The sequence below is a fragment of the Drosophila gunungcola genome, assembly GCF_025200985.1.
Source record: "Drosophila gunungcola strain Sukarami chromosome 3L unlocalized genomic scaffold, Dgunungcola_SK_2 000003F, whole genome shotgun sequence".
Taxonomy (NCBI): domain Eukaryota; kingdom Metazoa; phylum Arthropoda; class Insecta; order Diptera; family Drosophilidae; genus Drosophila; species Drosophila gunungcola.
Window position 1 is genome coordinate 1,525,083 of NW_026453179.1, and position 15,019 is coordinate 1,540,101.

The following is a 15,019-nucleotide window of genomic DNA, read 5'->3' on the forward strand; positions in this document are numbered from 1 at the left end:
GTGTGGGTGCGTGTTCAGTGATTTTCGCAGGACATCATGCTTTACTCACCAAAAATGCTAGCTGAGGCAGCGAACACTTGCAGGAGTTTAAATTAAGGGCCACCTTTGAGCCCGCTTTTGTATTGTTTTATTAATGTAATGCACGAAGAGTGTTTGCAAATATTTGCCCCATCTGTCCATGCCGATTCATAATTTATGGAAACAATGCATTTATCGCCGCTTCAAGCGCCGCGCTACATTTAAAATGAGCATTTATTGATAGCACGCATACGCCGTGTGCTCCATTAGAAGAGGGCATTTCGCTGCGGTGTGTGCAAAATGCTTTCATAATATTGGCGATAATTTGTACAAATTATAGTTGCAATTGCAAGTGGCACCCTCTCACATTCCCCCGGGAATGAGGCTGTGCGCAATTGTTGTCGGAATTTATTTCCATTGTCGACCTACCAAAAACAATTACCGTGGAATGGAGTGCAAATATGCAAACAGAAATATTTTTGTTAAATTTTTGGAGGGTGCTCAGTCCTTTATAGATGCCATTTCGGCCACCACGCTTTCCTATTTTCACCCGCTCCCCACAATTTCTACTTTGTTAGCCCACAAAGTCCGCAAAAGTGGCGAGCATTAAATGAGATTGGCCAATAAGTGTGCCAGTGGCATGCTCACACTTTACTTTCAACCAACCCCGCTGCATGTTTCCCTGCCACGCCCTCAGTACCGCTCTGCACAAATGCCACGCCCCCGCACCCGCTCCCGCCCTCTGTTGCACCACAGCATTGTTGAATTTTCGGTTTGGCTGCAAAGTGATTTACGCAATTAAAATAATTTCATTCAAATGGTCTATAATTCAACTGGCATTTCATGCGGTTGCTGTAGCGGCCAGTTTATGCCTGACCACATTGGCCGTGACCACGCCCTCGCGGCGCAAACAATCGTTGTCAAATTTTGCGCCCCGAAAAATAATGTTTTGTGCCCTAGAATCCTCTGTATTCGGAGTGCGTAAATAGGGTTTGTCAAGTTAAAAAATTTAATTTTATTGACTCAAGTTAATTATTTTTAATTTAACATTCGCATTCTAATATATTTTAAAAGAGCTTAACGTTTATCATTTATAAATACATAACAATAATAATTATTATGTTCGAAAAAAGTTTTTTAGTATTTCATTTTTTATAACTATTCAATAACAAAATTAAAAAATCCATTACCTATTGTTTAATTTGTTTTTATATCTATCCTAAGCGTTAAAAAAGTTTCGCCATAATAATATTTTTCAAAGAAAACATTATTGCGGTCTATGTTTGGACAATAAAATAGAAAGTATTGATATATAAATCTTATGTAAATTGAATTGTACAAACAAGCTTAAAAGACAATAAAAGATCTTTAGTAAAGAAAAAAAAACAACGTTTTCTTAGAAAGGATTTAAGCAAAGATCATAAAATAATACCGAAAATAAATAATAATATTTTGCTTATAAATAAAAATAAATTTTTAACAGTCTTGGCAAATTCCATTCCTTTTCATTCATCCTTCTTATTAGTTTTTTTTTGCTGATTTTTCAGGAAATGCACCTATATTTTTTGGCGGATATTCGCAGAACAATATTACAGAATACGTGCATACCCTCTTCCATTCAGGGTGCAAATGTCATTTGAGGAATTCATGCGGATTACACATATAGTATGTTCATGGCATCTAAATTTTCAGTCAAATTAGCATGCAAATGCCGGCAAGGAATGCGGTCAAACGCGTGTGTGCAAAATGTTTTGTCAAATGAAAATGTGAATGCGAAAATCTGATGTCTGTGGCGCCGTGAAGCCTGTTTAAAACCGAATTCGCAGGCCAGGTCCCATGCTGGGCACGAATCAATATCAGGCCAAAACCATGGCTGCTCTGCTGTTTCTGTTTCTGTGGCTGTGGCACACTGGCAACAAATGTGTCTAATGCCAGCCATTAGGCAGAATCTATCAGGCAAAATTACATGTCCATGTCCCGGGTTGTAGGTCCGGGATTTCGGGCCTACTCCACTGCCCATTCCACGGATCCAAAATCCGGCCAACAACAGCTTGGCACTGCGGTTGCTTAGGCTACCAGAAATTTGCATAAGCAGCGCGCATCGAATTGGACTCAAGTGAGCGTATAAATATTTTTATGCCAACGCAGTCGACAGTCGCAAAATGGCCTTAAAATCAGGCACCAACTTTGGGGTTTCATTGCATTCCGGCGGAGTACGGGCTACGGACTACGGGTATTTGGGCTGCCTGCGGTCGCATTATTGTTATTATTTTGAGTTCGAACGCAGACAGGCATGCGGATAAGCTGGGATTTGCGGCGCAATTTAATGGAATTACAGCTGCATTTCTGCGTTTCACAGCTGCCCCATCAAGAAATACTTAATTAATGAGCTGGTCCAAAATGTACTTACATTTCGCTTTCAATTGCGGTTTCGCTGGACAGCCTGTCAGAACTTTGGAGTTTTAATTACAAATTTTGTGAGTCGAATTTTACTTTTAATGAAATGGTTGTTTCCTCAAGCTTCAGAAAATGAAACTAGTTTTACAATTATAATTATATATTATAAATATATCAAACCTTTCACATTCAGTAATTAATATTAAACTTGCTTAAAGACTATACTACTACAATTTAATTTTTTTTAGTTTATAAACCATAGTTTATAAAGTGGCATACAGTATTGGAATAATTTTTAACATATATTGGCTACGCGCATCAAAAAACTGTATTTTATTTTTACAACTTTCATTTGTTTTCTTGTTTCATAATTCGAAGTTTAGAACTCGAGTTCATGGTTTTCTTTTTCATTTTCAGCAGGGCAAATTTAAATCCTTATGAACAAACTTAATCAGTAAATTGCACATTCCCTAATGAACATTTCATATGCCATGGCCTTGCTGATTAAGCAACCACATGCTTTTTAAATACTTTCAGAACAGCTCGGGCATGAGCTCCATTTATTTTCTCTCACGTGAATTGAGCTGAAAGTAATTAGAAAAGGAAGAATGTCCTGTGTTTTTGCAACACATTGGCAGGACAACAAATGTAAATTGTTTCGAGTTGCTAACATACATACCCCAGCATACTTACGACACCCATGTCCTTTTCGATGGGATGGTCCTTCCCACTCCTTGCCCGGGAGCAATCTGTTCTGTGTGCATAAGCTTCGGCTGTCCATGGCTCTTCTATGGCCTCTCCTTTTCCTTGTTTTAAGCCTTTTCGATTTATTTGCTGACCCAGTTTTCAACGCCTGCCATCCTGCCATTTCGAACTCCTGGCCGAGCTGTCTATAATCCAGCGATTACATGTGACACACGCATACGTTGCAGCTTATTTTTCATTTCTTCGAGTCGGAGCCGCTGAAGGATGCAGCCAGCTGTTTGGGTTCCCTTGTAGTTTGCATAAATAATTGAACGGGGAGTGCACAGTTAACACGGCTAAGCCCCCGAATGAAAACGCCAGGGATGGGTTAATTTTTAAATAAAAAATTTTAATCGTATCGCTTTTTGCTGTTGTTTGTTGTTTTACAATAATGTGACGACAATCATTGTGCAAAAGACAAACAAACATTCTGTTCTCACTTTTTCAGCCCTGTTGTTTGCCCTTTGTTTGCGTTGCTATTTGTTTATTATTATAATGTTTTGCTATGTTTCTTTATGATGTCATATTTATGTTATGCTTTCACTAGTTTGCCATTTAGTTAAATTTCAACAGTTAAAAGTAGTTCGTTTTACACAGTTCGATTGCTTTGTTACAACTATTTAACTATGTGTCGTTAGTCACACATAGAATGTAAATGTAAATTTACTTTGCTAATGCATAACTCTAGAGTTTCACTAATTAACTTTAATATACAGGAATTACTTAGCTGATGACCTACGATTACACATGTAGATTTATGTACTGCGCTTTAAGGGTTTATGGCAAATGCTTGTAGGCTCATGGCATTAGCATTCCGTTCAGTTAGAATTCCAATTTGGCTGGCATATGTTTGTATTCACACTTAAACTCAATTACATTTATTTATTTGTAGGCGACTCCTTAAATTTTTGATTGGTTGCATTAACAATTCGGAGATTAACTGAAGTCAGAAACACAAAGATGGGAAAATGGTAATTTTAACCGGGAATTTAACATTTAAACGATTGTTATGGCTTCAATTGCAATTGGAAGTATAAAGAATTGAAGAAGATAACTAAATTTGCGGGTATATTAAGTATTTTCTTAAAAAAACATTATTTTTTATTGATCCTTCGAAAATTGTTTAATACAATTAAAAATGAATTTCATCAGCTTTATTGTGGAAAACAACACAAAAATTCGACACAAATTGCCAGATAACACCCTCATAAAATCAGCTTATGACTAACATTAGATTTTACAGCTTAACGGAAATTAATAAAATTAATTCTACCTTGCTCTGGCCGCAACAAACAAAATGGCAATGCATAATTCGGAATAATGTTTCATTATAATTGTGTCCAAACACAAGATGGGAAAATGACATCACATTTTAATTGGCCAAGCGCCCTCAATAAGCTTAAATTGGTTATTGCTTGATTTGAATAGCAAATGTTGGTTAATTTGCGGGCCTGTATAAATGGTTTTAAACTAAGACCAATGAACAAGTTGTTTTATAATTATAATTTCAATTATGAATTATATTATTTGCGCTATGTCAACAGAGTTAATATACTTAATTTCTTTCATCGGGTCTGAAATCAGTTTTAATGTTTTAATTCTTCACATTTTAATGCTTAATTAAATAAATTTATTGGGTGGAACAGAAAATCTTTTTTATGGGTTATTGTTTTTTTATGTTTACTGTATACTTTTGCCAATTATTGGAAAATTTAATAATATTTAGGTTATAGTTGGTGGTCATTTTACTCGGCAACGAGATTTTTAATTAAGGTTGTTAAGCTAATGTGAGACCATTACTTAGCTTAGGTTATTATGCCACCTGAGAATGGCATTTAAATAAAGCCCAAATAAACGGTGTGATGCTTATATTTTAGCAGTTTTAAAGAACTTATTAGATAAATATTTCGATCAGTTTTTTAAACATTTTTAATTGTGGCAGCCTGGTTTACCGTCAATTATAAAATTGTGACATTAATATCAATGCAACAAAAAATTAAATTAATTGTAATCTGTGCGGGTGAATAAAACATAAAATTGAATTTATATTTGGCTTGGATGGAAAATTGCGCAGTGCAAATATTTGCATGATATGGCAATCAATTTAAATGTTTTATGACTCACTGCTGCTCTCATTTTGTTGCTATTTGGTTTGTCTACGTTTTTATCTAATTATTGAATATTGAGCCCCGCCATTGCACTGTACACTGCACATTATTTGATTATTTATTAATTTATTAAAAGAGTCAACGCCGCTGGGCATATAGATTACTCATTCCTATAATGTTAGCGGTATACTTTTTTGAATGCCTCGCTTCAGTTATGCCGTAATTATGTTTAAGTTTGTTATTTACACACATCCTATAGTAAATTTTGATTTTATTTAAATATACACATTAAATTGTAATCAATTAGCTTACATATAGTATTATTTATATAAATACATTGCTTTACAAAGGCCTGGGCGGTAGAGAAAGGTTGATTATGAATATTTAAATTAGGGCGTATTAAATGAAGATGTTGTGGTTTTGTTAGGGACAGGTGAATAAATTAACGAAATAGATACAAATTAAACACATGAAATATTGAAAAATGATTGATAACCCACAAGAAACACTTGCACATTATTTAAGTAACCATGTCAATAAAAATTGTTGACTTTTAATAATATGTTGATTTTTTCCAAAACAATCATTTTAAGGATTTTAAAATAAACGTGTGTTTGTTATTTCATACAAAAAAGTGAACAATAAAAGTATTAAATTTATAATAAACTATAGTTTTGATTTAACTAAAGTTCATCGATTTTTTAGGAAAAAATTAAAAAATGGAATTTGAATTATTACAAAATTGTAATCATTAAAATTAGAAGTTGATTTCAGATTGTAACAGTTTGAAAAGTTAGTTTTAATACTTTATTATATTTATTATATTATTTATGTTATTTAGTGCAGGGAATCTTTAAAAAATTGTTGTTAGTCAGTTTGATAAATTTAAACCCACTACCGCGCCATTGCTTTGCATTGTGTTTTTTTTGTGAGTACAAGTTTATAACTGACATACTAAACGACTGATTAGCAAACGCTCATTCACACACTCGGAAATACTTAGCCCAACACTCACTCGCACACATTTCATGCGGCTCTTTAAATTACTCTATTTAGTTGGGGCTGTTGTGGCCTTCAGTTGATCATCTGTGACAGGACCTTTTGGCCAACACATTACTGGCGGCCTGGCGACAGCTTTTGACCGCAGGACACCGCTTCCTTGTTGCCATAGTTGCTGTTGTTGGTGATGTTGTTGTTGTGGTGGTGGTTGTTGCTGTTGCTGTTGCGGCTGCCGCACTTTCACTGGATGCACTTTCTCCCGTTGCGGCCGCTGGCAATGATGATGCTGATGCTGATGGTGATGGTAATGATAATGGCGATGTTAATGACGCTGAGCAGCAGCAGCGTTGACTGTAGCAAAGGACAAGGCCCAGGAGCAGGACGATTGTCAGCCAGTTGTACTGACAACCGGATGAACCAGTTTGCATTGCCTCCGGATGTTCACCTGAAATTATGGCCCGAACTAATTTCAACTTTATTGCATTGTCTTGAGCTTACATGTTAAAGCGGTAAATAAAAGCAAGTACTACTAGCATATACGAATGTGATGTCAGTTCAAGTACGAATGTTGTGTTTGTACATATATCCTTGTTACTCCTCGAGTCAGCGTGCCGTAACAGAATTGACCGTCTTTATTTGTTGCGCTCTGTTTGGCCTTGCCCGTGTGTGTGTTTGTTTGTCTGTTTTGCTTGTGTATGTTGCATAAATATTTAATTAATGCTGCAGTGTTTAGTTTTGGGCCAACGGAGCCGGGGAAATCTGGCAGACATTTGTGATTTCTGCCTGGACAAACTCGGTGTCAGTCGGAGCGTATGAAATATTTAATCACCAGTTTGCCGACCACCGAATAATTAGCTAATTTCTCCTAAGCATTTTGATGCCTGTTAATAAATTGATTTGCCGAATGATATATCTTTCGACTGCCGGCTCCCCCAGAATTCCCCTGAATTCCCGAGAAGTAGTCAAAGCACAATGCAACCGTTTAATTGCCGAAATGAAGTGGACCTGTTAACACGTTGGGTACTCAAGCCTAAAGTGTTGGCACGCGATGCTGGGCAAAGGAGTACCAGCATAAATAACACAAAACACCTTTAAGGACTCGTATCAATACATGTTCAACTGGCCAAGTGTGTTGTCCTGGTAATTGATTGAGTTCAATTTTTCCACCCATTAACCTTGCCACTCCAGCCAATGTTGATTGTGCGTTGTAAAATGTGTACATACAATGTGCAAACAAACAGTGGCCATGATGTAATACAAGGCGTATGCGTGATGAGCGAATGGGTTGTGCCGCAATACACGGCGTATGCGTGATGGTATGGTATGGTATGGTATCCCCCATACGGAGTGGTAAACAGATTGCGTAGGTCGTCGAGGGACTCTCGATTCGAATTCGTTTGCTGCAGAACAAGATGGCCAATAAATTTGGATGATGCCTAGTTTGGGGCCCATACAAACATATCACGCATACGCAATGTGGCCCCAGCGTGGGAAGCAGACAGTGCGGCACAAGACAACGTATTTGTTGACAGCACAGGAATTATTAATAACGTACGTGGGGCACATAATTCATCATCAGGACCGAGATACCGAGATACCGAGAGCTCGCCGACCTATCCCCTCAAACGCTGCATAACTTAAGTAACCCCAGGCTTTGAAGCTGGAAAAACACAAGTCACCAGCCGGCTTAGCCAAACAAAAGGCGAGTAAAGTGCACTGAAACGAAAAGAAAGCTAGTATTTGAAGCCGAAAAAAAAAATGCTAACTGAAATATGCAAAATTAGCGCTGATGGATTCGCAGGAAGGAAGCCGGTCATGGAAGGATGCAGCTAAGCAACTACCAAGCTTCACACAAAATTCTCGCTCAAGGACGAGGGACGCAGGAGGAAGGAAACTCGACGAGCTGCATGCACGTAGTTTCGAGTGTTTTTACGAGCCGCTTTGCATACTTTGGCAGTATTTTTACATTTTCTTAAACGCGCTTTGTTTGTGCATTTTATGCCGGATGGCGGCTGACAGCCACTTGTTCTCCGCACTTTGCAAGTGCCCCTAAAGAGCGACATAAAGCTGCGATTTGGTTTCGCTAAGCGCCATTCAATTACAGCCACAATTGCCCTCCGCTTCTTGGCACTTGATGCGATGCGAATTCTTTCCACCGCCTAAATGAATTTTACACAGTTCATTAGCACGATTGTTTCGTGCCCAATTGAGCCCGTAAATATTAAATAACTTCCATTATCAAGTGCAAACAAGTGCAAATGGGCAGAAATGTTGATTGCCATTAATTTGTGTTTAACATGGCCAATGAGAAGGCATTAGAAAGCTGCCAGCAAGGCAGAAAATTCAATTAGTACCAAGATGTTTCAAATTGACCCAGGCTGGCGAAGGGGCCATAGAGAAAGTTGTTGTGGACAAGTGATAATCTTATTATTTCTCAATGCCTAGAGATTAAAATATAATTATTTTAAAAACAAATACTAATTATTTTAATCATCTATTTAAGTCCACAACGTACAAATCTAATTTTCTTTGATAAATATATAAGTTTGCATATTTTTAGTGTAAGACAAATCAGTTATCCCATGATATCTCTAAATAATTCACACAATTTATGGCAGTAAATGTATATCCTTCCAACCCACTATGTTTGTCGGAAATGTTAGAAAAATGCAAACCGAAAAGTTTTTAATAGTCGGTAAGGATCATCACAAATCCTTTTTGATGGACCAAAAAGATATACAAATGTGGTGTTGCATGTTTCACAAAATGAAACCCCGAAATGTGAGAGCTATTAAAAACCTAGCTACCTCTTTATTTACCTTATCAAAAGCGTTTTGTACAAGCATTAATTCTCTGGTTGCCAAGCGAAATGTTTGTTCTGTTTCCAGGAATTTAGAGGACCCTAAATTCTGGCAAATATTTTAAGGGCGATGCACTTGTGTGCGTTTCTCCGCCCAACAGACGGAAATGGGTTAAATGGCCTTCGTTCGGCTTGGTCTATTGTTTCACTTTGCGTGCTTTTCAATTATGCATTAAACTATCGTGGGATATAAAAACGCTTAGCCGCTGCTGCTTGACACTGTGCACATCCGGTTTGGGCATGATAAGCATTTCACGGACTTTATCGCCGGGCATGGGCATGCAAGGAGCAAAAAGTTGTACAAAAAAGGACAAAACGAAAAGCGGAGTTACCCGTTGAGGTGGCATTGCATTACGCGGAGTCGGTCGCTTTTTATTTTCCACTTTGCTGCAAGTTTATAAATAAAATGTGCATATGTGACACTCGAGCACGCAATGCCGTTGGCAAAAGGGGCGGCCCCAGGCAGTGGGCGTGGCAACGAATACCAGCGCGCGAACAAAAACCGGAAGCCATACATCGCCCCTCAGTAGCCCCCCGCCCTCCAAACAACTCGGCTTTATTATTGTTTTTGCCACACGTTGCGGCTGGCTAAAAGTTGTGCTTGTTTTTCATCCTGCGTTGACATTTACGTCGCTGTCATTAATTTTAAGCTGCACGCTTTTTGGGCGGCAGCCTCGAGTCCAAATTACGAGTTATCTGGCAAAAAAAATAAGAAACTCCCACTCGCATTTACATTCGCAATCCGGAATTTACCTTGACTCCCCCAGGGGAAAATGTTATGCAAAATCGAGCGCAAACTTTTCAACATTTCTGTGATTTTTGTGCAACGCGAATACACGACTTAAAGTTTTTCCAAATGTGAAATATTTATTATTGTTTTGAGCTCATATTTTACGTGGACTTAACTCGGCTTACAAATTATAAACGTATCTGTTTTAATAAACAGTTCATTTTATTTTCTTTTAAACTATTATGTCGATTAACCAGGCACTTAAAAACTTATTGTTTTAATTTATTTATCAATGAAGTTATTTCACATTCTAACGCGTTTTAAAACGTAGCTCTTTCAAAAAGCTGTACAATATCAAATCTTACTTGACATTCATTAATTTATTTCTTATCGACATTCTGCTGCTAAGTGCGCTAAAACTGTAAGAAAATCGCAGGCAGGTACAAAATGTCCTTCTTGAGCAAAACTTTCCTTAGTGCTCCCTCAATTTTGTTTTAATCAGTTAGAATGCCTGTCTAAGCCGTATAATAGTAGATACTGAGTCTCGGTGTCTCAGCTTTTCTCATTGAAAATGTAATTTCAAAGTTTTCATTTTCATTTTATTATATACGCACAAGACTTGTATACTTATGGGCAATGTTTTGTTTTTATTTTCTTGTAGATTTCCTTTTTGGTTTTATTTGGCACAAAACTATTTGAAAAGTTTTGAATTTAATGCGCAAATACGTATTATGGGCCCTAGTCCCCGCGCCCGCCCTTATCCACTATATAGATATGTATCTGTATATCCGTCGGACACTTGTCTGACTGAAATACATTCAAACAATATTGTCGTTTGTCGCAGCGTCTCGTTTCGATTCGTTTAGTTCAGTTTCGATGGAAAGTTTTGTGCAGTGCCTGGCTGAAATAATAATTGAATGTCACTTGAACGACAAGTTGGGCTTGAGAGCCAGGATCTAGAGCCGAATCCGGCGAGAAAACTACCAAACAATTTTGTCAAAGTGACAAAATGCCGAACGGCGGCAGCTAGCCAAAAAACTTCTTGTTTTCACAGGCTTAGCCAAAAGTCTCTGGCTGTGTGTCTGTCGCTGCCCAGAAATATATATGTATTTTATCAGCGGTTTTGCTGGCTTTTGCTCGACTTTGTCGAGAGAACCAGGGAATATTTTAAGGGTAAAGGACGAGGCCGGGGGAAAATTCCAATTGAATTTTGAGCAGCTCAAGGGGAATTTTTAATTGAGCGCAGGCAAATCTTTGGCCCAAAGCAGACCGCACACATAGTTTCGTCAGTTTTTAGCCAAAATCCAAAGTCAAAGCCAGAAATCCAAGCCGAAGCCAAAGCCAAAGCTAAAGCCAAAAGCTGTAACCACATTTTAAGTCCCCGAAAGCGACTCATATAAATCACGAATGAATTAAGTGCGGCCTGACCTGTTACCACCGCTTTTCCTTGGATTTCCCGTGCTCTTTTAGCTTTTTGTGCTCGCTTTTCTTTTTTTTTTTTTTCTTTTTTTTTTATTCTCCATTCGTTTTTCTTTGATAAACTTGAGACGTGCGTCCTTGCCGCCGTATGTGTGTGTTTGAGTGGGTGGCGGCTGACTTACTGTTTGCGTAAGTCAGGACCCACAACAAGGGATAGAGATCCTGGAGCAGGATGCCCTTTGCCGTTCGTCATTTGAGTCATTGCGGTCAAGGCGCCCACCCCTCCACCCCTCCGCCTAATGCTACACTGTCTTTGGTTTAATATGTGGCCGGCTGTTTTAATGCTTTATTTGCACGTGCTGACGTTTATCTCAGCTCGCACTCGCACACACGCTCAAAGGACTCGCAGGATACATTCGCAAACGGCGTTGGATTATCGGGCCAAAAAAGTTCGTCCAGGCCACGAGGCGAAATGGAAATGGAGCCCGAACTTGCTAGACCAAAAGGATATTACCCAACAAATTGTCCTGCTAATGTGACGCTCTCAGAGCGAAAGGGAGGTGCAAATCAAAAAGTCTAAAAGTGAAACATAGTGTCCTGTTTTTTGGACAAAAAAATTACTCTTTTTTAAAGCTTTCTTAAATCCTTTAGTGCAGCACCTCATCACATTTAAAAAAATAAAACAATTAACAATTTGCAAAAAAAAAGAGGTGCTCAATAATATTCTAAGGTTTCTCATTAAACATGGCGTCCTTTTAGCAAAAGCATATTTTGTCGTTAATTGTAAGTAAATAACATAACTAACGTATTTTAATTTGTCAAGGTGTCTAAAAGGAGACGTTTTTAATTTTAATTGCATACTTTTGCACTACTTTTTAAAATATTTCCAAGTTCTTTAGCAAAACACTTCTTTCTAATGTAAATTACAGATTTTGGTAAAATTCATTTTATTTACATATTTAAGTTTTTTTCGAACAAAATGTATTTTTTTTATTATTTAAATATGATATAAATTCTCAAAATGTTTTTCAAACGTTTAAAACTTTAAAATGCATGAGTATTTTAAAGTTTTTGGAATTAGAAAATGGTTCTTAAGCCTCTACTTGAGGACTGCACATTCTCTTTTACATGCAAAAGTTAGCCTTTTAATGAAATTAATTGAACATTGCGGCCCACTGCCTTATAAAATCGTTTACATCACCATGTGCTGGCCCACGCAATTTACGAGTGGCAAGTGTTGGCTGATTTGTTGAAACGTTGATGCACATTAGGCCACGTTCGCGGCGAACTCCATGGGTGGGGTGGGTGAGTGGCCTTGACAGCGCCTTAGCCTTTGGCTTTGACTTGTTCCGGGGTTTTTGGGGGACGGGGCCTGTGGGTTGGCCAGCGAAAGTTTGTTCACACAGCGCCCTAACGCCTCCGAGTCCTGTAGCCCTGTGTGTCAGTATGTGTTGACCTATCAGTTTACGTGCCATTTAGCACTCAATTAAATTCGTACAGCGCAAACACACAGGAAATACCCGAGCAGCCACCGAACCAAGAACATTTAAGTAAATGTGCGCTCATCAGCTAGCAGCCAGGATGCTCCAAGGACGATCGGGGGAAAAGGATTCGTCCTGGCAGTCCCATCATTGGCTGGCTGGCTGCCTGCCTCTCAGCTTCAGCTATTAATCACGGCAGTGAGCATTTGTTGAAAGCAATTTATTTCGTTATCGAATGGATTTACCAAAGTGGACGGCTAAAAATTATGCAGGCCAAGCGAAATAAGAAACTTTCGATTTCCCGTCTTGTGTGCGTTGCATTTGTTAGATTTCCGAGTCCTGGGATTTCAAGGAGCTGTCCAGTGCAAACACATGAGAGAGTGTCTGTTTGCTCTAATTAAATGTGTGAATAGCTCGAGCTTCAGCATAATTCATATTTATCGATTGGCCAAATATTTTATTATTCAAATTGAGATTGCTGCCAGCTGGCTGCCAAGTTTTGCCTTGAAGATGACATCCTGCTAAGTGCAGATAGAACTTGTTTCCTGATTTATCTACTGGGCTTTTATCGTTCTACCACCAGACATGGCCAACACTTCAAAAATCATACATACGCAGTGTTGCCCTGTCTTGTCCCTATTGATTTTTGTCGCTTGATTAAGCAGCCGCAACCGAAAAGCTCAAATCTGAGCGCCTTTTGCAATTGAGTTTCATCAGCGTGGCCATTACAACAATCCAGCCTGCAATCCAATTACGATCCTATTTCAGGCCGCAACGCAGACTATTGACTGACTTACTGACTGATTGACTGACTGACTTGCAGACTGGCAGACTGACTAGCTGAATGGCAGGCTGAGTGCCTTAATGATTGCCAAATTAACCAAAGGTATACTTCGCATTAATGCTCCTTCGGTGCGGGTGGGAGTGGAAAGATTAGTCTATTCGATACATTAACGTTTTCCCCGTCTGCACAAAATTAGTCTATTTAAAAGTACTTATGACACGCCAGTCGTACATTTGAAATTAAATTATTTTTTTTCATTTAAATACGAAAAATATTTCAAACAAACTGGCGAGGCTATTTTATTTAAATATTTATTTATTACTTATTTTTTTTTTAATTTTTTCCAATGAGCAGTTTAATGGTTTTTAATGCACATTGAAAAACGTTAAGTTTTTATGAAAAGAAGTTGCAAAGATAAATTGGATTTAATTATTAATTACTCAGAATATTATTTCAACTATTTTTTTATCTGGCATGGGTCGGTATTTTCTATATCTCAGCCAAAATTAATAATCTTTTATTGTTTTAAAAACAATTTAAAGTCAAAAAAGTTATAAACTGTATTAAAATTCATTTATTTTAAATATCATTTTACACATCAATAAAAAAAGGAAAAGGCTTGTAGCTAATTCACATTAAATGCTTAAATATCCAGGGCCCGGTAGTTACAACAAATTTTGCAAAAGTTTCCTTTAGCCAACCAAACTGGAAATGTAATTTTAAGCCATTGTTATTCAAGGCCCTATGCTTGGTAACCAAAACCTGTCAGCCTGCCTTTCATTATCGGACATTTTATAGTAATTTAAAATTCAAGCCTCGAGCCAAAAACCCAAGCCCACTGCCCACTTGAATTTAAGTTAAAGTTTACCCTGTCAATGTGCGCACCATTGAAACCTGAAACGGTGACAATTTTGGGGCCAGGAACTTTCCCGTTGGCCGTAACAATATGTTGTGGGCGAATCCTCCACTGTCACTCCCTCTGCCTCTCAGTATTTCGTGGCAACTTTTGCGAGCAAAACTTGCTAGTGGATATATCCTGCCCGATGCAGCATTTACCTGTGTGCGTGCCGCCTCAAGTGCTCCATAAGTAGACCCGTTGTATCCTGTATCTATTCGCCATATCCCCCACCAACGCCCCCCTCTTGCCACGCCCCTGTGCGTTTAGTTACAGAATTTTGTGGTAAGTAAAACATTGCAGCCTCGAGTCACATGACACACGCACACGAGTGCAGATGGGAAAACCAGGCAACTAACCCGCACAAGTTGCATTCTGGGTCATCTTAGGACAGGCCTCCGGGGAGGAGAATGGGGGGTTGTAGTACACAGAAAGAATAGGTGTACGACGGGGAAAAAAATTATAATTATAGCAATATATTCAAGGCTTTGAATTAATACAAGTGTCATACGGAGGCGGCACTGAAATCGTTTCTACTTTTAAATCACTTATACGGGGGCCTAAAAGTGAATTCGAAAAAAAAA

General features: G+C 38.3%; 1 protein-coding gene across 3 annotated transcripts in view; it reads right to left on the minus strand.

The window, feature by feature from the left end:
- Positions 1 to 6,120: 6,120 nt before the first annotated feature.
- LOC128258802 (junctional adhesion molecule A) overlaps positions 6,121 to 15,019 on the minus strand; it is a 101,129-nt gene continuing 92,230 nt past the window's right edge. For 2 of the 3 annotated variants that reach the window (XM_052990692.1, XM_052990693.1), the window contains exon 7: positions 6,121 to 6,729. In XM_052990692.1, the coding sequence (XP_052846652.1) occupies positions 6,350 to 6,729 (380 nt within the window). In that variant the 3' untranslated portion in view covers positions 6,121 to 6,349. The remainder of the gene's footprint in view (positions 6,730 to 15,019) is intronic. The other variant, XM_052990694.1, reaches the window with a different exon arrangement.